This window comes from Sapajus apella, unplaced genomic scaffold, assembly GCF_009761245.1.
Source record: "Sapajus apella isolate SASKATOON/1434 unplaced genomic scaffold, GSC_monkey_1.0 scaffold159, whole genome shotgun sequence".
In the NCBI taxonomy this organism is placed as follows: domain Eukaryota; kingdom Metazoa; phylum Chordata; class Mammalia; order Primates; family Cebidae; genus Sapajus; species Sapajus apella.
The window spans coordinates 1,932,946-1,954,731 of NW_022437099.1; the positions used below are offsets into that span (position 1 = coordinate 1,932,946).

General features: G+C 43.9%; 1 protein-coding gene across 6 annotated transcripts in view; it reads left to right on the forward strand.

The window, feature by feature from the left end:
• USP42 (ubiquitin specific peptidase 42) overlaps positions 1-21,786 on the forward strand; it is a 57,551-nt gene that overhangs the window by 25,828 nt on the left and 9,937 nt on the right. For all 6 annotated transcript variants that reach the window (XR_004265012.1, XR_004265013.1, XR_004265015.1 and 3 more), the window contains 11 exons: positions 4,868-4,978; positions 8,082-8,184; positions 9,113-9,180; positions 9,879-9,949; positions 11,765-11,847; positions 14,353-14,464; positions 15,207-15,347; positions 15,829-15,929; positions 17,422-17,575; positions 18,800-19,519; positions 19,628-19,722. Coding sequence is in view for 2 of the 6 variants with exons in the window: in XM_032266471.1 (XP_032122362.1) it covers positions 4,868-4,978; positions 8,082-8,184; positions 9,113-9,180; positions 9,879-9,949; positions 11,765-11,847; positions 14,353-14,464; positions 15,207-15,347; positions 15,829-15,929; positions 17,422-17,575; positions 18,800-19,519; positions 19,628-19,722 (1,759 nt within the window). In the remaining 4 variants the exon portion in view is untranslated. The remainder of the gene's footprint in view (positions 1-4,867; positions 4,979-8,081; positions 8,185-9,112; positions 9,181-9,878; positions 9,950-11,764; positions 11,848-14,352; positions 14,465-15,206; positions 15,348-15,828; positions 15,930-17,421; positions 17,576-18,799; positions 19,520-19,627; positions 19,723-21,786) is intronic.

Sequence of the window (21,786 nt, forward strand, 5' to 3'; positions counted from 1 at the left end):
AGTGAGCTAAGATTGTTCCACTATACTCCAGCCTGAGTGACAGAGTAAGACTCTGCCTCAAAAAAAAAAAAAGTGAGACTCTCCCTCAAAATAAATAAATAAAGGCCAGGCACAGTGGCTCACACCTGTAATCCCAGCACTTTGGGAGGCCAGGCAGGTGGGGAGAGTTATGGAGGTGGCTTTTTACTACTGGGTAGGTGGAAACCTGGGCTCCCCATGTGATTGTCACTAATAACATGGGGTGGGACAGGGTTTCTTATCACCCAGTGTGGTTTCAAGTCCCAGCTCCTTGTCTACTTTCTCGACTATTAACCCAGTGCGTGGGGTAGGGTGCCTAACTACAGCCCGCTGAGTGCAAGTCTAGGCTGTTTACTTGGCTTTTGTTCGTGTGTGTAGAGGTGAGGCCACAGTTCTTCTGTGGTGTTTGAATGTCTTCTGTATTCTTTTATGAGATGGTCAGTCAGGTGCAGCCATAAGAGGAGACACAGGGGAGGCTCAGGAAGACACAGATTTTATGCTCACAGGTTACACCATGCAGGGCCACGTGGGAAGGACCCCCAAAGGGTCAGGAGGCAGAAGACAGGAGCGAAGGGAAGGCATTATTGGCCAGAGCCTTGGTTGAGGTTTCTATGAGACAAACAGGGTAGGGCAGGGGGAAGAATTTGGGATTGGCTGGTTTGAATAATTTCAGCGGGCTCTAAGCCACAGGCGTGGCCCAGAGCTGCCTGGCACCTGGCCCTGAGGTGATTAAGGCAGGAGTGTTGCCTCCTTTGGTGCTCTGGCGGGTGGATGAAGAAGGAAGGGCTCTGGATTGGTTAATTTGTATAGCAAAGGCTTGCACCAACACTGAGTCTTTTGCTACTTCTAAGAATTGGCTAGCCTTGGGGGCAGTCTCTCTCCAGCCAGAAAGATCTTTAGAATGTCAAAACATCATAATAGTTCCTCAATTCCAGCAGTTTAGGCGTAGGAGGGCAGATCACTTCAGCCCAGGAGTCCAAGAGCAGCCTGGCCAATATGGTGAAACCCTGTCTCTACTGAAATACAAAAATTAGCTGGATATGGAGGTACACGCTTACAGTCCCAGCTACTCGAGAGACAGGTGGGGGGATCACCTGAGCCTTGGGAGGTTGAGGCTGTAGTGAGCCATGATCCCACCACTGCACTCCAGCCCAGTGACAGAGTGACACCCTATCTCAAAAAAGCCAAACCAAACATCATAATATAAACAAAATAGACACAGAAGCTGAAGTAGAGCGATGATTTCAAAAGGTTTCTATTGTGTGAGGCTGCCTCTTCCTCATCCTTTGGCTGAAGAGAGCGGGAGCAGGCTTTCGCTGTGGCTTTGTTGTGTGCATTTGTTGCGGCTTCTGGGTTGCTGACTTCTTCAGCTCCAAGTCTGTACTAGAAGAAGCACAAAGAAACCCAGGGAACCCAACACCGTGTCTTCCATGGGTCCTGAGGTCCCTAGCATGTCTCTTTCTCTTTCAGAGCCCTTTAAGGGTTGTTTTATACATAGTGGTCAGGAATTTTTGTTGTACTTGGCAGGAGAAATAGAAAACTACCTCTACTCCATCTCTCTCAGAAGCGCAAGTCTCATGTTTGTTTTTGAAGGATGTTTTCATGGGGTGTAGAATTCTGTGTTGACGTTATTTTTCTTTTTGAGACAGACTCTCACCCAGGCTGGAGTGCAGTGGCGTGATTATAGCTCACTGCAGCCTCAACCTCCTGGGCTCAAGTAATCCTCCCACCTCAACCTCCCAAGTAGCTGGGACTGCAGGTACCTACCACCAGGCCTTGCTAATTTTTTGTAGAGACAGGATTTTGCCATTTTGCCCCTGCTGGTCTCGCTCAAGTAATCCACCCACCTTGGCTTCCCAAAGTGCTAGGATTACAGGGCAGCCACCACACCTGGCCCATCCTTTTCTTTTAGTACTTGAAAGATGTTATTCCACTGTCTTCTGGCCTGTACTATGCCTAATGAGAAATCTGTTGTCAGTTTTACCTTTGTTCCTATATACATAATGTTTTGTTTGTTTGTTTGTTTCTTGTGTTTTTATTGAGACGGAGTTTCACTGTGTAGCCCAGGCTGGAGTATAGTAGTGCGATCTCAGCTCACTGCAACCTCTGCCTCGTGTTCAGGTGATTGTCCTGCCTCATCCTCCTGAGTAGCTGGGTTTACAGGCATGCACCACCATGCCCAGTTGATATTTTGTATTTTTAGTAGAGATGGGTTTCACCATGTTGGCCAGGCTGGGCTGGTCTCGAACTCCTGACCTGAAGGGATCCCCCCACCTCAGCCTCCCAGACTGCTGATATTACAGGCGTGAGTCACTGTGCTGGCCTATGTAATGTTTTTTTTGTTTTTTGTTTTTTTTTGTTTTTTTATCTTCAGTGCTTTTAAGATTTTTATTGCTAGTTTTAAGCAATGGTCCTTTGTGTAGTTTTCTTCATGTTTTTACTGCTAGAATTTGTTGATGTTCTTAGATCTGTACGTGTATTATTTCTGTTAAATTTCTGTCAGCTTTCAAAAACTTAACTTCTGTGGTGTAAGTTTTTCTTGAATATTCATGTAGATTCATGTGAACTGACAGCTCGGTCAGGACACGAAACCATGCCTCATCCCAAAAACCTCCCTTGTGCTTTTCCTTTGTAGATAATTGTTATTTCTTGAAATATTTATGTTATCCTTTTACCTTCAGACTCTAATGATGAATATCAGGGACAACTTAAAATTGTCCCATAGTTTACTGATAACGCTGTGTTGTTGTTATTTTTAGATTTTTCTTTATGTTTTATCAGAGATATTTTCTACTCATAATGAATATCTTCAAGTTCACTAATCTTTTCTTCTATGGTGTCTAGTCTGTTATTAATCACATCTGGTGTTTTTGTTGTTGTTTGTTTTTGTTTTTGTGAGACAGGGTCTCTGTCGCCCAGGCTGAAGTGCGGTGACGCTGTCATAGCTCACTGCAGCCGCCAGCTCCTGGACTCAGGTGGTTCTCTCATCCCACATCAGCCTCTGGAGTAGTGCCACCACACCTGTCTAATTTTCGTATTTTTAGTAGAGATGGGGTTTTGCTGTGTTGCCCAGGCTGAGCTCCAAACTCCTGGGCTCAAGCAGTCCGCCTGCCTCAGCCTCCCACTGCTGGGATGACAGGTGTGAGCCACCGTACCTGGTGTATCTGGTGTATTTTTCATCCCAGAGATTCTGCTGTTCATGTGTAGAAGTAGATTTATATCTATTTCCATGTTTCTTCTTAATGTGTTCTTCCATTTTTCCATTTTTCCATCTCCTTGAACATATGAATGTATTTATAATATCCTTTTCAGGGTCATTGTCTTCTGATATCATCATCTGTGTTATTTCTGGATCTTTTTCTATTTATTTCCTCCTTGTTACTGGTTTTTCCTACATCTTTGCATGCCCTGTACTGTTTGATTGGATGCCAGACTGGATGCTGGGGTTTTTGTGTTCCTTTAAAAAATGTTTTGAGCTTTATTGTGGGACAAAGTTAGTTGGAACTAATTTGATCCTTCTGCGGTATTGAAGCTTTATTAGGTAGGTCTGGACAGCCTTTAGTCAGGCAGTTTCTCAGCCTCGGTACTGTCGGCACTTCGGGTAATTCTTTGTTGTGAGGGGCTGTCCTGTGCATTTGAGGCTGTTTAGCAGCATCCCTGGCTTCCACCCAGTAGATGCCATAGCACCACTTAGCACGTGCTAAGAATGATTTTTACATTTTTAGAAAGTTGTAAAAAAAGATACGCCATAGAGACCACCATCTGTGGCCAGCAACACCAGAGTATTTACACAGAGATTACTTTCCTTTTTCTTTTCTTTGTTTTTTTGAGACAGAGTCTCACTCTGTTGCCCAGGCTGCAGTGCAGTGGTGTGATCACAGCTCACTGTAGCCTCAACCTCCCTGGGCTCAGGTGATCCTCCCACCTCAGCCTCCTGAGTAGCTGGGATTACAGGCTTGTGCCACCATACTGGGCTAATTTTCTTTTTATTTTTTGTAGAGACAAGGTTTGCCCATGTTGCCCAAGCTGGTCTCAAACTCCTGGCCTCAAGAGATACACCCACCTCAGCCTCCCAAAGTGCCGAGATGATTGATAGGTGTGAGTCATGGTACCTGGCCTACACAGCGATTTCTAATCCCTGCTGTGGGAGACGTTGTTTTAGTAATTGAGATAAATGGTGGTATGAGGGGGGAAAAATCTTGCTTTTCCAGTATAGAGAGTAGCTAGAAGTACTGGCTTTGTAATTAGAAAGAGTATGAGTTAAGGCCAATTATGTCTGTCACTTAATAACTCTTTTGACATTGGGCAAACTTTTAAACTCTTTGAGCCTTTTTCCTTTGTTGTGAAAGAGAGCTAATATGTACTTATCACTTAGATTTGTTAGAAAAGTAAATGAGGCCAGTTGTGGTGGCTCACACCTGTAATCCCAGCACTTTGGGAGGCCTAGGCGGGTGGATTGCCTGAGCTCAGAAGTTCAAGACCAGCCTGGCTAACATGGTAAAACCCTGTCTCTACTAAAAATACCAAAAAAAAAAAAATAGCTGGGCGTGGTAGCACATGCCTGTAGTCCCTGCTACTTGGGAGGCTAAGGCAGGAGAATTGCTTGGACCTGGGGAGGCAGAGGTTGCAGTGAGTGGAGATTGCACCACTGCATTCCAGACTGGGTGACAGAGCAAGACTCTGTCTCAAAAAAAAAAAGTAAATGAAAATGCGTAAAAATAGATAGCTCAAGGCATGTATATAGCAGCTATTATTTCACTACAGGTATGTGCTTCTGATCTGTAATTAGCTTCGATGTGTGTATATAGTTGTATTTTGCTAATTTGGAGGATTATCATCTATCTTTCAGGTCATGCAGAAGGCTTTTGTATGATGTGTACAATGCAAGCACATATTACCCAGGCACTCAGTAATCCTGGGGATGTTATTAAACCAATGTTTGTCATCAATGAGATGCGGCGTAAGTATTTACTATTGTAGTTTATATTCATATTTATTACCTAGTTATTTTTTATTTTTTGAGACAGAGTCTCGCTGTGCCGCCCAGGCTGGAGCATAGTCTTGCTGTCTCGGTTCACTGCAACCTCCACCTCCCAGTTTCACACGATTCTCCTGTCTCAGCTTCTCGAGTAGCTGGGATTATAAACGTGCTCCACCAGGCTCTTTTTAGTAGAGATGGAGTTTCTCCGTGTTGGTCAGGCTGATCTCGAACTCCTGACCTCAGGTGATCCACCTGCCTTGGCCTCTGAAAGTGCTGGGATTACGGGTATGAGCCACCACACCTGGCCTATTACCTAGTTATTCTTAATGTTCAACTGGTAAAAAAAAAAAACTGAACCCCTTGTGTGTAGAAAACAAATATATTTTTATCATATGTGGCTGGGTCTTCAATAACAAATTTTTAGTAAAACATTTGCTATATAAACACATTTTGAAACTAAAAGCAAAAGATGACAATATAATAAAGACTATTCAATTTAATATAACAAATTTTAAATTATTAAAAATCAGTATGTTAAAATCATTGGTAAGTTTTACAGTGTTTTTGCTCCAACACTTGGATTTCTATGCTGAGTAATACTAATTCTGATATTGTCTGGCAGGTTTTTGTAAACAGCTTTTAATTAGTTTCACTTTGGTGAATGAATATTATACTATACACAGTGACAGGAAATGGCAAAAATAAAGGTAATTAGGCTACTCTGGACGCACTGCCTGTGGATTAGCCAGCTCTGCAAGAAGCAGTAAAAATAAAATAAAATAAAATAAATAAATAAATAAGGTTAATTCTCTTTTTTCTTTTTCTTTTTTTTTTTAGTGAGACTGCGTCTCACTATGTTACCCAAGCTAGGCCTGAATTCCTGGCTCAGGTGATCCTCTTGCCCAGTTGAGTAACTGGGATTACAGATGTGTACCAGTAGGCCCTATTTAATTATAGTCTTCAAAGAATGTATACTCAGAGCTTAGCAAATTTGTGGATAAATTTAACTTTTTTGTAGTTAATTTTAAAATTTTAAATAGATAGGTGCATGAAATTTTTTTGCATACTTGTTGTGTGTTTTTGCAATAAACTTTTACATCATGTTAATTAACTGAGTTGGAATAAAAAATGCAAACCAACAAAGCTATAACTCTTCATCTGGTATCTAACTGAATAATTATAGGGATGCATAATTATACACTAACAAACTGTAATCTTTTTCCCTAGAAAGCCACTGAAAATTAAAGAGGTGTTATTGGCCCTTGGCATTACTGATAGACCACAACAGACAAGCCAAAAACCTTTGAAATATTATAGAAGCCTGGCAAAATTTAGCCAGGCAGGTTTGGATTGTTCATTCATTCATTCATTTGAGATGGAGTCTTGCTCTGTCGCCCAACCTGGAGTGCAGTGGCATGATCTCGGCTCACTGCAACCTTCACCTCTTGGGTTCAAGTGATTCTCCTGCCTCATGCTCCCGAGTAGCTGGGATTACAGGTGTGTACTACCACACCTGCCTAATTTTGTAGTTTTAGTAGAGGCAGGGTTTCACCATGTTGGCCAGGCTGGTCTTGAACTCCTGACCTCAGATGATCCATCGCCTCGGCCTCCCAGGCATAAGGTACCGCGCCTGGCTATTTATACATATATTTATTTTTTTAATTTTTATTTATTTTTTTGAGACAGAGTCTCACTCTGTTGCACAGGCTGGAGTGCAGTGGTGCCATCTTGGCTTACTGCAACCTCTGCCTGCTCGGTTTAAGCAATTCTCCTGCCTCAGCCTCCCGAGTAGCTAGGACTACAGGCACGTGCCACCACGCTGGCTAATATTTTGTATTTTCAGTAGAGACAGGATTTCACTGTGTTAGCCAGGATGTTCTCGATCCTCTGACCTTGTGATCTGCCTGCCTCCACCTCCCAGAGTGCTGAGATTACAGGTGTGAGCCACTATGCTTGACCACATATATTTATTTTTATACATACTTATATAGCAGGCATGAGTAACATTTTTAAACCTAGTCTTTTAAGAAAATGTCACTGTGCTGTATGTGTGTGCGTGTGTGTGTGTGTATACATCCAGTGATACACACATGGTTGAATCATGAAGTTGTCACTTGTAGGTCTAAACTGGTGGAGTGTTGGCAGTTTCATATGATTTAAGCTAGAACATATTTTTATACATTCATATGTAAAATTTAGTATGTATGTTTTATTGTGATATTGCCTGTACTTTTGTGTTAATTTTTAATTATAATTTAAAAAATAATTTGGTCTTGTAGCTGTTTAATTAGTTAGAAACAGGACTGAAATGTTACTGTGCACCTGCAGATATAATTTCTTCTGTGGGTCATTGGAATAGAGTTAGATAGGATGTGATATTTATGTTTTGAATGGATTCTCTTGTAGAGATCTAGCACCAATTTAAAATCACCAACATAACATTTTGGACAAACTTGAGACAAAACAGCCAGTTTATTCAAGTGTAACTTTATTAATTGCTAAAAACGTGAGTCACTCTGTAGCTACTCTCTGGACTCTCAGAAACTCTAGGCGCTGTGGACTTTTAATGGTCTAAAGCAGGGGCCCCTAACCCCTGGGCCGTGGACTGGTACCGGATGTGGCCTGTTAGGAACTGGGCCGCACAGCAGGAAGTGAGCAGTAGGTGAGCATTACTGCCTGAGCTCCGCCTCCTGTCAGATCAGTGGCAGCATTAGATTCTCATAGCAGCGCGAACCGTATTGTGAACTGCGCGTGCCTGGGATCTAGGTCACACGCTCCTTATGAGAATCTCATGCCTGATCTGAGCTGGAACAGTTTCATCCCAACCCCTACCTCTGTTCTGTGGAAAAATTGTCTTCCATGAAACTGGTCCCTGGTGCCGAAATGGTTGGGGATTCTGGTCTAAAGGGCATGATCCTGCTTATAGCTTTTATATTAGTGGCTTATGTTAGTGCTATTTCCTCATGATATAAGTATTTGGGAGTTTTCCAACCAACATATTATTATAAGATATATTTTGGGGGATACTGCTTAGGGTAATTATATGTAATGATAAAGCCTTGTCTTTACTGAAATTTTATAGGTATAGCTAGGCACTTCCGTTTTGGAAACCAAGAAGATGCCCATGAATTCCTTCAATATACTGTTGATGCTATGCAAAAAGCATGCTTGAATGGCAGCAATAAGTAAGTACAACAAAGCGCCAGTCGTTTCTTCATTTGGCATCTCTGGTTGTAACTTACCAGAATTCATTTTCACCTTTTTTGTTGGAAGCACATAGAACTTCGTTCATTTTACCTTTTGGCTTGCTCTGCCTCTTCCTCAGATGATAGGCATTATTTTTAAATGGTTGAAACTTATAGATGTATCTTACTATAACAGTTTGCATTTGCTCAATGACAGACGTCAGGAAATAAGCATTGGTCTTGCCCCTAGTTAATTTTTGGTTATCAGCAGATGTCTGCACATCTCACACTAGCTGCTGCTTCTCCTTTCTAGTTGTGTCTGATGTTTTCTTTTCTCTGCTGCCCTCCAGCGTGTATTTATTTCCTGAACCCCCACCCCAGCCAGTTACTGATTTCTGCAGCTTGTTCCTTAAAATGTAAATGCAGAGTTGAGGAAGAATGAGGGGACAGTTAAATAATGCATCCTAAGCCACTTGATGCTGTCTGAGTACACCTGGTAGCTCTCCCTCTGTGTTCTCCCTGTCCTGGCACCCCCCTGTCTAGGCCTTCAACGTCTGGGTGGTGACAGACTCGGATCAGAGGAAGACCCTGCCTTTTCTGCCTCAGCTGCCTTTCCTCCCGCCCAGGCTGCGGCACCCCTAGGTTGCCTTCTTCCTGCCTCACAACCAGACTCCTGCTTTGCTTCCTGAGTCCCTTCCTGACAGACACAGTTCCCACAGCTCTGCCTCTCCTCCCACTGCTCCCAGACCTCCCTGTGTTCTGGCCAGGCAAGGCTGCTCTTGGGCTGCCACACATGTGTCCTTTTATTTTCTGTGGCTGTCCTGTTTGAATTCTTGCTCTTTTGTAAGCTGATGTGTTTGAAATCTGGTCACAGCATCTGCAGTTTTTGCAAAACTCTTCTCTCATGTCACTGTTTGATGTTTTTCAGATTAGACAGACACACCCAGGCCACCACTCTTGTTTGTCAGATATTTGGAGGATACCTAAGATCTAGAGGTAAGCTTTTGCTTATAAGTTGATAAAATGATACACTCATGCGGTTAAAAAATGCTAATAGCAGGACAGGGTTAATAAGGGAAAGTACTTCTCTCCAGCCCAGATTCTCATTCCTTTTACCCATAGGCAACCCCAGTGCCAGGTTGTAGTAAATCCTTCTGGTAGTTTCCTATGTGTGAACAAACTGGGAGCATACTGTGTGCACTGCTTCCATTTGTCTCTTCATATTAGTCTTTTCACATTTCAGCACACAGAGGTCTAACAGAGCCTTCGACAGTTGCATTAGTGTCTGTTTATTTCGTCCCCAGTTAGGTTGTTTCAGGTTTGTTGTTGTTGTTACCATCTGTGCTTCATTGAGCATCCATGCACACATGCTTTTTGTCTGGGTAAAAGTGTATATATAGGATCAATTCTTAGTATTAGAATTTCTGGGTCACAGCATGTGTGTATTGTAAATTTTAATACTGTCAGGTTGTCCTTCTTAGAGGTTATATCAGTTTTGATTCAAACCCATGAGGGCCCAAATTCATGACACTTTTCACCCGCATTATGAGTAGTATTAATTTAAAAAATTTTTTGTTCAATTGATAGAAAAATTACAGTTAAAAATTTTAAATTTCAAATTGTATTTTGTCATTTCAATAGTTGATGTTGCTGTAATGATTACACTTATCTTTTGCATTTTGTTTTTATTTCAGTCAAATGTTTAAATTGCAAGGGCGTTTCAGATACTTTTGATCCGTATCTTGATATAACATTGGAGATAAAGGTAAATTTCATAATTATGGGAGTAATTACATTTTTAAAATAAGCCATTTTATATAACTGTGTAGATCATTTATAATTTAGACTACTTGTTAGAGAATATAAATTGAATAATTCAGTGTGCTAAGATTTCATTTGGAGGGATTATTCAAGTTTTGTAGTAAGTATCGTAAAAAAAGCTTCTAAAAGTCTTTTATTACCCTTTGAATTTTCTTTCTTCCTTTTTTTTTTTTTTCCTTTTTGAGATGGAATCTCACTCTGTTTCCCAGGCCTGGAGCACAGTGATCTCAGCTCACTGCAACCTTTGCCTCCCGGGTTCAAGTGATTCTTCTGCCTCAGCCTCCTGAGTAGCTGGGACTCTACAGGCATGCACCACCATGCCTGGCAAATTTTTGTATTTTTAGTAGAGACGGGGTTTCACCATATTGGCCAGGGTCTCAAACTCCTGACCTCATGATCCACCTGCCTCAGCCTCCCAAAGTGTTGGGATTACAGGCGTGAGCCACTGCACCTGGCCTGAATTTTTCTTTAATATCTTAATAAAACCAGATTTTCATGTCTAAGTCAAATATAGATGGTTATTCTTTAGAAAACTGTTTTGCTTCTTGCATTTTCCTTTTTTTTTTTTTTTTTTTGAGACAGGGTCTCACTCTGTGCCCAGGCTGGAGTGCATTGGTGTAATCTCACTGTAGCCTCAATCTCCCAGATTTTAATGATCCTTCTACCTCAGCCTCCCCGGTAGCTGAGACCATAGGCATGCACCACCATGCCCAGCTAATGTTTATATTTTTAGTAGAGACGGGGTTTCACGATGTTGCCCAGGTTGGTCTCAAACTCCTGAGCTCAAGTGATCTTCCAGCCTCAACCTCCCAAAGTGCTGGGATTATAGGTGTGAGCCACTGCGCCCAGCCTGCCTCTTAGATTTTCAGAATTCCTATTTTTTGTCGTTCTTGAGCTTGCATTTTACTGATTATAGATGTAATACATGCTTATAATAAAAATGAATAACATTGGAGACATATGTAAAATGCTGCCCCTCAGAATGAATTCTTTATAACAGTTCGATATGTACCGCTCCAGAATATATTGTTTACCTTTTACACAAGTGGGATTGTGTCTGATGTCTGGCCACTCACTGCTTGCATATAATTCTGTTGGAGACCTTTCTGTGTGAATGTGTTCTCTGGGCAGTGTGTGGTGCAGTGAATGGATGGACTGGGATTCCTATGCTGAATTCCTTACTGGTAGATATTTGGTTTGCTTCCAGTTTCGTGCTGTTTTAAGTAATGCTGCAGTGAGCATCCTCAATATATTTTGTTCACTTTAATCTGCCCATTTTAATGAAAGGGGATATAATTTGGTGTGTAGATGCATGAAAGTGAACATCATACTACTAAAGGAAAACTTTTTCATAAAGATTCTCATTTGTTTTTGTATCTTTGAGTCTTCCATTCTTGCTTTTAAAAAATAAGTGGCACGGCTGGGCATGGTGGCTCACACCTGTAATTCTAACATTTTGGGAGGTCAAGGTGGGAGGATCGCTTGAGCCCAGGAGTTTGGGACCAGCCTAGGGAATACAGTGAGACCCCTGTCTCTACAAAAAACTGAAAAAATTAGCTGAGCATGGTGGCCATGCCTGTGGTCTGAGCTGCTCATGCCATGGTCTGAGGCTGAAGTGGGAGGATTGCTTGAGCCCAGGAGGTCAAGACTGCAATGAGCTGTGACTGTGGCACTGCACTCCAGCCTGGGCAGCAGAGCGAGACCCAAACACAAGTGGCAGTGTATGATGATGTGGTATTTGTGCCTCTTCTTTTCCCAGGCTGCTCAGAGTGTTAACAAGGCATTGGAGCAGTTTGTGAAGCCGGAACAGCTTGATGGAGAAAACTCATACAAGTGCAGCAAGTATGTTGGGTGGTGACTTGATTCTTGCTGTTGGCTCTTATAGTGGGGACAGCCGGCAGGCTTTGTTTGAGAGCATTTGGTGTGTCTGAAAGCCCCCTCTAGGTTGCTTGAGTTTCTGATACTCTTGGGGAAGACACTGGGTCCCTGTTACCCAAGGACCAGAGCCTGCAGTGTCTCGGTGTGTGCATTTCTCTAAGACACGCAGCTCTGTGCCCGTCAAAGCCTGGGGCATAACATTATTGGGCAGATTTGGATGGGAGGAGAGAGGTAAAATTATCTTTGTATCCCGTGGCAGTGCTGCTTCCGGTGTGGCTGGGCACCCCCCATCTGCTGAATAGCATTCTCATTGACTTTCTTATGATAAGAGGGCTGATGTTGGTAGAGAGTCACTTTCTTCTGGGATAGCTAGGATCCTTCTCGCTTAGGGTGGGCACCCAGGGCTTGGAATAGCATTTGCCTGAAAACTCTAATTTTGATTATTCAAACTAATATGTTCCCCTGTGAAGTCAAGAGTACCTATTTTAAGAAAACTCATGCCTGTAATCCTAGCACTTTGGGAGGCCAAGGTGGGTGGATCATGGGTCGGGAGTTCAAGACCAGCCTGACCAAAATGGTAAAACCCCGTCTCTACTGAAAATACAAAAATTAGCCAAGCATGGTGGCACATGCCTGTAATCCCAGCTACTCAGGAGGCTGAGGCAGGAGAACCACTTGAACCCAGGAGGCAGAGGTTGCAATGAGCCGAGATCGTGCCACTGCACTCCATCCTGGGTGAGAGAGACTCTGTCTCAAAAAAAAAAGCTCTTTTATATGCTGTTAAGTAGATTTCCATGTTGTAGTCAGGTAATATGGGTAACTTTTTAATTATCAAATCTTCAAGACCAGAGGGATTTTGCTTTTGTTTTAAATTCCACAGACATTTCTAATCTTTATTTTTGCTCCTTTTATTTCTGATTAGGGCTTTCTTTTCACATAATAATAATAATTATTTTTTGAGATGGAGTCTTGCTCTGTCGTCCAGGCTGGAGTGTGGTGGCGCGATCTGAGCTCACTGCAACCTCCGCCTGCTGGGCTCAAGTGATTCTCCTGCCTCAGCTTCCTGAGTAGCTAGGACTGCAGGCGTGTGCCACCACACCCAGCTAATTTTTGTATTTTTAGTAGAGATGGGGTTTCACCATGTTGGCCAGGATGGTCTCGATCTCTTGACCTTTTGATCCACCTGCCTCGGCCTCCCAAAGTTGTTGGGATTACAGGCATGAGCCACTGTGCCCAGTGAATTCTTATTTTTAAATCAGATGAATTTAAGACTTACTTTTTCGGCTGGGCACAAACATGTTGAAACCCCATCTCTACTAAAAAATACAAAAAAATGGCCGGGCGTGGTGGCTCACGCCTGTAATCCCAGCACTTTGGGAGGCCGAGGCGGGTGGATCATGAGGTCAAGAGATCAAGACCATCCTGGTCAACACGGTGAAACCCCGTCTCTACTAAAAATACAAAAAATTAGCTGGGCATGGTGGCGCATGCCTGTAATCCCAGCTACTCGGGAGGCTGAGACAGGAGAATTGCCTGAACCCAGGAGGCGGAGGTTGCGGTGAGCCGAGATCGCGCCATTGCACTCCAGCCTGGGTAACAAGAGCGAAACTCTGTCCCAAAAAAAAAAAAAAAATTAGCTTGGGTGGTGGTGCACGCCTATAGTCCCAGCTACTCAGGAGGCTGAGGCAGGAGAATAGCTTGAACCCAGGAGGCGGAGATTGCAGTGAGCTGAGATGGCACCACTGCACTACAGCCTGGGTGACAGTGCAAGACTCCGTTTAAAAAAAAAAATTCTTTTCACATAATTATACCAGTCTGAACATGTTCGTTTTTCAGTTTCTTTTGAATTGAGAGAAACTTATGTTAACCTAATTTTAACATTATTGGTGGCCTGTATGGCTTGGTTTTTCAGAATTGTCCTATCTTTCTTTCCTTTCATGCTAATTAAGCAGTTTCCGTGTGTGTGTGTGTGTGTGTGTGTGTGTAATTTATTTATTTATTTTTTTTGGAGACGGGGTTTCACTCTTGTTACCCAGGCTGGAGTGCAATGGTGCGATCTTGGCTAACCGCAACCTCCACCTCCTGGATTCAAGCAATTCTTCTGCCTTAGCCTCCCGAGTAGCTGGGACTACAGGCGCGTGCCACCACGCCCAGCTAATTTTTGTATTTTTAGTAGAGACGCGGTTTCACCATGTTGACCAGGATGGTCTCAATCTCTTGACCTCGTTATCCACCGGCCTCGGCCTCCCAAAGTGCTGGGATTATAGGCGTGAGCCGCTGAGCCCAGCCCCCCCCTGTATTTTTAATGTTAATATTTTCACTGTTGGTTGAAGGCTGGTGGTTCTCATCCAGTGTCCTTTTTGGAACCTTAATGTAAAATGTTTAGAATTATAACAAGAAAGACCAAAATATCAAAAATTGTGTATATATATTCATCTTCTTAAACTTTTGTTTTCTGTTTATTTCAAGGTGTAAAAAGATGGTTCCAGCTTCAAAGAGGTTCACTATCCATAGATCCTCTAATGTTCTTACACTTTCTCTGAAACGTTTTGCAAATTTTACTGGTGGAAAAATTGCTAAGGTATGTAGATGATGTCATTAATCATCTTTTATGTGGAGCCTTTCAAGGCTTACGTGTCCAGAGCTATTAAGGATTCTAAATAACCTGGTTGAACAACTTTGGTGACCAGTTTTCTAAGTTCTGTCAGCATTTGGTTGTGGAAAAAATAGGTCAGAGCATGGAGGCAGTGGTTCTATGTGTGTGCTTACGAGGGTGGGCCCTGCAGCACACTGGACTTCCTAATGACAAAATTGGTAACTGTTACCTCCATTTGGGCTTCCTTATCAGTTTTGTTGGTATCCATGGTTATGGAGGGATATAGGGAGAGCCTGTATAATCTGAAATCCAAAGAGGACTTCCTGCTAGACTTTGGACAGGAAGTCAGGAGTTCGAGACCAGCCTGGCCAACATAGTGAAACCCCTGTCTACTAAAAATACAAAAATTATCCTGGTGTCGTGGCACACCTGTAATCCCAGCTACTCAGGAGGCTGAGGCAGGAGAATGGCCTGAACCAGGAGGTGGAGGTTGCAGTGAGCGGAGATTGCGCCATTGCCCTCCAGCCTGGGCAATAGAGTGAGACCCCATCTCAAAAAAAAAAAAAAAAAAAAAAAGGTGGCTGAGTGCATTAGGTTTTTGCTAGAACATCACAAGGTGCAAGTGTTCTGTGGGTCTCCCCACCTAGGAAGTCCTAAACCCTCTCCCTGAATGTGTGGAATGATCTGTGCCCTCAGAAATGTTTCTCATTTTTCCGTTTCTGTGTAGGATGTGAAATACCCTGAGTATCTTGACATTCGGCCATATATGTCTCAGCCCAACGGAGAGCCGATTGTCTACGTCTTGTATGCAGTGCTGGTCCACACTGGTTTTAATTGCCACGCTGGCCATTACTTCTGCTACATAAAAGTAAGCTGTGCAGATTTGCTAATGACTATTGTTACATACATGCTGGAAGACAGCACTAGCATTCTTGGAGGGGGGAGAGATGGAACTTTTACAGTTAAAATGTGAATACCCGTTGTAATAGTATCTTGGCTGGGCACGGTGGCTTACACCTGTAATCCCTGCACTTTGGGAGACTCAGGCAGGTGGATCACTTGAGGTCAGGAGTTCAAGACCAGCCTGGCCAACATAGTGAAACCCCCTCTTTACTAAAAATAAAAAAAATTAGCTGGGTGTGGTGGTGTGTGCCAGCAATCCCAGCTGCTCCAGAGGCTGTGGCAGAAGAATTGCTTGAATCGGGAGGTGGAGGTTGCAAGATCATGAGACTGCACTCCAGTCTGGGTGACAGAGTGAGACTCCATTGCAAAAAAAAATACAATTCTCTTGACTCTGTTTCACGTTTAATTAAATCTAATCTCCCCTTTTTACTGGCTCTCATTTACAGGCTAGCAATGGCCTCTGGTATCAAATGAATGACTCCATTGTATCTACCAGTGATATCAGATCGGTACTCAGCCAGCAAGCCTATGTGCTCTTTTATATCAGGTATTGTCATGAAAACAAATTGTCAAATTTCTTGGTATGTCATTTCTTTTCTTCTTATCAACATATTTAAATTCAGTATTCAGTGTATTTTTTTTTTTTTTAAACCCAGCAGCTTAAAGATCAACTCTGGCCTGGCATGGTGCCTCATGCCTATAATCCTAGCACTTTGGTCAGCTGAGATGGGAGGATCACTTGAGCCCAGGAGTTCAAGACAGAACAGCCTGGGCAACATAGTGAGACCACAACTCTATAGAATACAAAAAAATTAGCTAGCCGTGGTGTTTTGAGCCTGTGGTCTCTCATCTGCTTGGGAAGTTGAGATTAGAGGATCACTTGAGCCTGGGGAGGTTGAGGCTGGAGTAAGCCATGATTGAGCCACTACATTCCAGCCTGGGTGACAGAGCAAGACCCTGTCTCAAAAAAACAAACCAGCAAAAACCATCAGCTCTGCTGTGTGCCTGGAGAGTACGGAAGGTAGTGTCTGAGTGTGATGATGAGTTTGCTCCACATCCCACTCTATGGCCAAGAGCACTGAAGGTGCAGCTGCAGGGAGAGGTGGTAGCTGAGCCAGGTGGGCTTCTGCTGCGGGCAGCAATGGAGTGGGCCAGGAACCACAGGACAGTGAGTAGAGACCTCGGGAAGGGGCCTCTGAGCACCTGGCGTGGTCACAGCCAGCACCTCCCAATCGTGGAGCACAGGTCAATCATCGCCTTCCAGGCCAAAGCTAGTGCCCACACCCAGCTCTGTCCTGTTGTGGCTGTATACTCTTTTGACTCTCACATTCCATTTTTGGAAAAATTTTTGATCGTGGAAAATTAAGAGTATCCTAAAATGTCTTAACTGGCAGAATGCTCATGTCTGCATGTTGAAATAGTAAACACTGGCATTGTATTTCAGCAGTTGGGCTGAAGCACAGATGATGATCAGAGGAGGCCTCTGAGGCCAAGATAAGGGGTAGGGTTTTGTTTCTCACTTTTTTGGACACTATAGACTTTCTAGAGTGGCATATATTTATAATTAGAAAAATATAAGCCTGGGCAACAAAGCAAGACCCCATCTCTACAAAAAATGAAAAAGCCAGGACTGGTGGTGCATGTCTGTGGTCCCAGCTACTCAGGAGGCTGAGGCCGGAGGGCGAGGCCACAGTGAGTGATGACTGTTCCACTGCACTCCAGCCTGGGCAACAGAGCAAGACCCTGCCTCAAGAAAAGAAAAATATAAGCAACAGAAAAGAAACACCTTTCAGATAAAACAGCACTTCAGAACACACGGTTTTAAAAATGTCATTTACCTAATTATCCTTGTTTCCTGATCTGAGTGCCTGACATCAATGTAAAGGAGAGGATGCCTGTAGCTCTGTACCGTGTAGCATAAACATGCTGTTTTTTCCATCAGTTTTCTGCCTGAAGGGTTAAATGCTGTTCAATCTGTGAATGAATCTCTCCTAAGGAGGTATCTTGTGTCACTGTAAGTATCACTCTCCTTGCTCCAGGTCCCATGATGTGAAAAATGGAGGTGAACTTACTCATTCCACCCACAGCCCCGGCCAGTCCTCTCCCCGCCCCGTCATCAGTCAGCGGGTTATCACCAACAAACAGACTGCACCAGGGTTTATTGGACCACAGCTTCCCTCTCACATGATAAAGGTAACAGTCCATAGGGAAAATAAAATTTTTATGTCAATTTAAAAAATGTAACTTCAAACACTCAAGTTACAGTTGTAGTGGTTGCTGTGTCCCCATATACATCTGAATTTCTTCTCACTATATAATCAAACCCTCAGTTATACAAATATTTAAAATATACAGAACATGGCCGGGCACAGTGGCTCACGCTTGTAATCCCAGCACTTTGGGAGGCCAAGACAGGTGGATCACTTGAGCTCAGGAGTTTGAGACCAGCCTGGGCTACAGGATGAAACCCTGTCTCTACAAAAAATACAAAAATCAGCCAGGTGTGATGGCATGTGCTATGGTCCTAGCTGCTCAGGAGGCTGAGGTGGGAGGATCGCTTGAATCCAGGAGGCAGAGATTGCAGTGAGCTGAGATTGCCGTGTGCTTTATTTTATGGACATCAGGCAGTTTTTGAGGTATGACAGAGTCACACATCAAATATCCAACAGGCTCCCATTGGGCTCTGCTCCAGAGTGACATCAGGGCTCCGGCAAACAGTAGGACATGTGCCCTGTAGGGAAAGGTAGTTGGCATTGCTTTTCCAAAGACTGTTTTTGTTTTTATGGCGAAGCTTTCCAGTGTTAAGATAGCAGCTAATTTGGGTATCTGAGAAGGCCATGTGAAGGCCACGCATGATCTATTAACCATGTTTCAGGCCTGCGCCTCCATGGGGATGCAGCAGCCATGGTGGGAACCTGCAGTGAATGTGTTACTGCATGAGGAGAATTTGGAGATATCGAGGGGGTGGGGGTCATGGCTGAGTGAGCAGCACCTGAAGCAGCCCCTACTCTATGCCCACGTGACCGTCTCCTTTGCTCTGAGGCAAGGGTGATTCCTCCTTCCTGGCACTCTGTGCAGTGGTGAGCTCCCAGGAAACGCAACCAGGGAGCAAGTGTATGACTCCATGCCACAGGGCCTGCTGATTTCTATCTGATCTGGAACAGAGAGAATTTGGTCTGAGGATTGTATTCTGTGAAACATGTATGTCCTATTTGTTGACTGATTGTCAGAAAAGTAGGGCCTGTGCAGAGTATGCATGGGTAGGAGGGATTGAAAAGAACAGAGAACATTTCTAGATGCGTGAAACTTGTTAGTCCTGAAAAAGCAAAATGGGAAGGACCCATCAGCCACAATGGGTTCTGTTTCTGTGACCGTGTTTCCAGAGCTCTGACCCAGCTGTGCTTTTCTTACTTCCAGAATCCACCTCACTTAAATGGGACTGGACCATTGAAAGACACACCAGGCAGTTCCATTTCGAGTCCTAATGGGAATTCCAGTGTCAACAGGGCAAGTCCTGTTCATGCTTCAGCTTCTGTCCAAAACTGGTCAGTTAACAGGTCCTCAGTGATCCCAGAACATCCTAAGAAACAAAAAATTACAATCAGTATTCACAACAAGTTGCCTGTTCGCCAAGGTCAGTCTCAGCCTAACCTTCATAGCAATTCTTTGGAGAACCCTACCAAGCCCGTTCCCTCTTCTACCATTACCAATTCTGCAGTACAGTCTACCTCGAACGCATCTATGATGTCAGTTTCTAGTAAAGTAACAAAACCGATCCCCTGCAGTGAATCCTGCCCCCAGCCCGTGATGAATGGCAAATCCAAGCTGAACTCCAGCGTGCTGGTCCCCTATGGCGCCGAGTCCTCTGAGGACTCTGACGAGGAGTCAAAGGGGCTGGGCAAGGAGAATGGGATTGGTACGATTGCAAGCTCTCACTGTCCCGGCCAAGATGCCGAAGATGAGGAGACCACTCCGCATGAGCTCCAAGAACCCATGATCCTAAATGGTGCTAATAGTGCAGACAGCGACAGTGACTTGAAAGAAAACGGCCTGCCACCTGATGGTGCCAGCTGCCAAAGCCAGCCTGCCCTGCACTCAGAAAATCCCTTTGCTAAGGCAAATGGTCTTCCTGGAAAGGTGAGCATGCACCAGGGTCTTAGCCTCGATCATGGCGGTTCCCTTGGCTGGATTTCAGGAGGCATGGAGCTGGCACCTGAGGCTGAAATATTTTTGTTTTTATTGCAGTTGATACCTGCTCCTTTGCCATCTCTCCCAGAAGACAAAATCTTAGAGACCTTCAAGCTTAGCAACAAAGTGAAAGGCTCCACAGATGAAACGAGGTAAGGCAAGAATAAATTAGAAGCACTTGTGGCTGCATAGTAGGAAATCCAGTCGAGCCCATAGATGTGTCAGTATTTTAACACTGTAGAAGTTTTATAATGAAAATTTTGAATCCTAGAATGATTTGAATTATAATGTATAGGATTTATTAACTTGTCTTTTAGAAGAGTAAAGAAAAAGTGTAGCATATAGGACCAAGTCCATGGAAACTTGATGTGCTCACAGTGCCATTGATCCTCCTGCGTAGCCGCCTCTCTCTGGTTAGCAGTGTTATTGGCACACTTTCAAGCGCCATCTCATTTCATCTTTTCATGAGGAATGATCGTGTGAGGTGTGCTGAGGTTCTAGGGCAGGGCTCTCAGTTCTGCCAAGTAGCGGATACAGTCCTCCCTCCGTTAACAACAGGGACGCTGAGAAATGTGTCATTTGGTGATTTTGTTGTCATGCCAACACCACAGAGTGTCACACAAAGCTAGAGGGTGTGGCCTGCCGCTCCTAGGCCACAAATTGCACAGACTGTGACAGCACTGGATACTGTAGGCGACTGTAACAGTGGTAAGTATCTGTGTCTAAACACACCTACACATAGAAGAGGGACAGTAAAAATATGGCACTGGCACACCTGCAGAGGGCACTTCCATGAATGGAGCTGGCAGGACTAGAGGGTGCTGTGAGTGAGCCAGTGAGAGGCGAGTGAATGTGAAGGCCTAGGACACGACACTCCTGTAGACTCTAAACACAGCACTAAGCTACACTCCATTGTTTAAAAATTTTATTTCTCCAGTAGTAAACACAGCTTACTGTAACTTTTTACTTTATAAACTTCTAATTTTTAACTTTTTGACTCTTTTGTAATAATACTTAGCTTAAAACACAAACATTATACAGCTGTACAAAAATAAGTTCTTTTTTTTTTTTTTTTGAGATGGAGTTTCGCTCTTGTTACCCAGGCTGGAGTGCAATGGCGCGATCTCGGCTCACCGCAACCTCCGCCTCCTGGGTTCAAGCAATTCTCCTGACTCAGCCTCCTGAGTAGCTGGGACTACAGGCACGCGCCACCATGCCCAGCTAATTTTTTGTAGTTTTAGTAGAGACGGGGTTTCACCATATTGACCAGGATGGTCTCGATCTCTTGACCTCGTGATCCACCCGCCTCAGCCTCCCAAAGTGCTGGGATTACAGGCTTGAGCCACCGCGCCCGGCCAAAAATAAGTTCTTTATATCCATATTGATAAGCTTTTCTGTACTTTTAAATTTTTTAACTTTTATGTGGCCGGGCGCGGTGGCTCAAGCCTGTAATCCCAGCACTTTGGGAGGCCGAGGCGGGTGGATCACGAGGTCAAGAGATCGAGACCATCCTGGTCTACATGGTGAAACCCCGTCTCTACTAAAAATACAAAAAAATTAGCTGGGCATGGTGGTGCGTGCCTGTAATCCCAGCTACTCAGGAGGCTGAGGCAGGAGAATTGCCTGAACCCAGGAGGCGGAGGTTGCGGTGAGCCGAGATCGCACCATTGCACTCCAGCCTGGGTAACAAGAGCGAAACTCCGTCCCAAAGAAAAAGGAAAAAAAAAAAAAAAAAAAAAAGAAAACAATAAGTAACTTTTATGTTAAAAATGAAGACACAAACACACACACTGGGCTAGGGTCACAGGGTCAGTGTCATCCGTACCACTGACTTCCACCTCCACATCCTGCTCCACGGAAGGTCTCAAGGGCAGAACACTCGTGGAGCTATCATCTCCTGTGACAAGAGTGCCGCCTTCTGGAGACCTCCTGAAGAACCTGCCTGAGGCTGTTTTACAGTTACCTTATATCTTGTAAGAAAGAGCACACTCTGAAATAATCATAAAAAGTACAGTTGGTAAATACATAAACCAGTAACAATCATTTTTTTGTTTTTGTTTTTGCAGTGGAGTCTCCCTCTGTCGCCCAGGCTGGCATGCAGTGATGCAATCTCTTTCCACTGCAGCCTCCGCCTCCCGAGTTCAAGCAATTTTCCTGACCCAGCCTCCTGAGTAGTTAGGACTATAGGCATACACCACCATACCCAGCTACTTTTT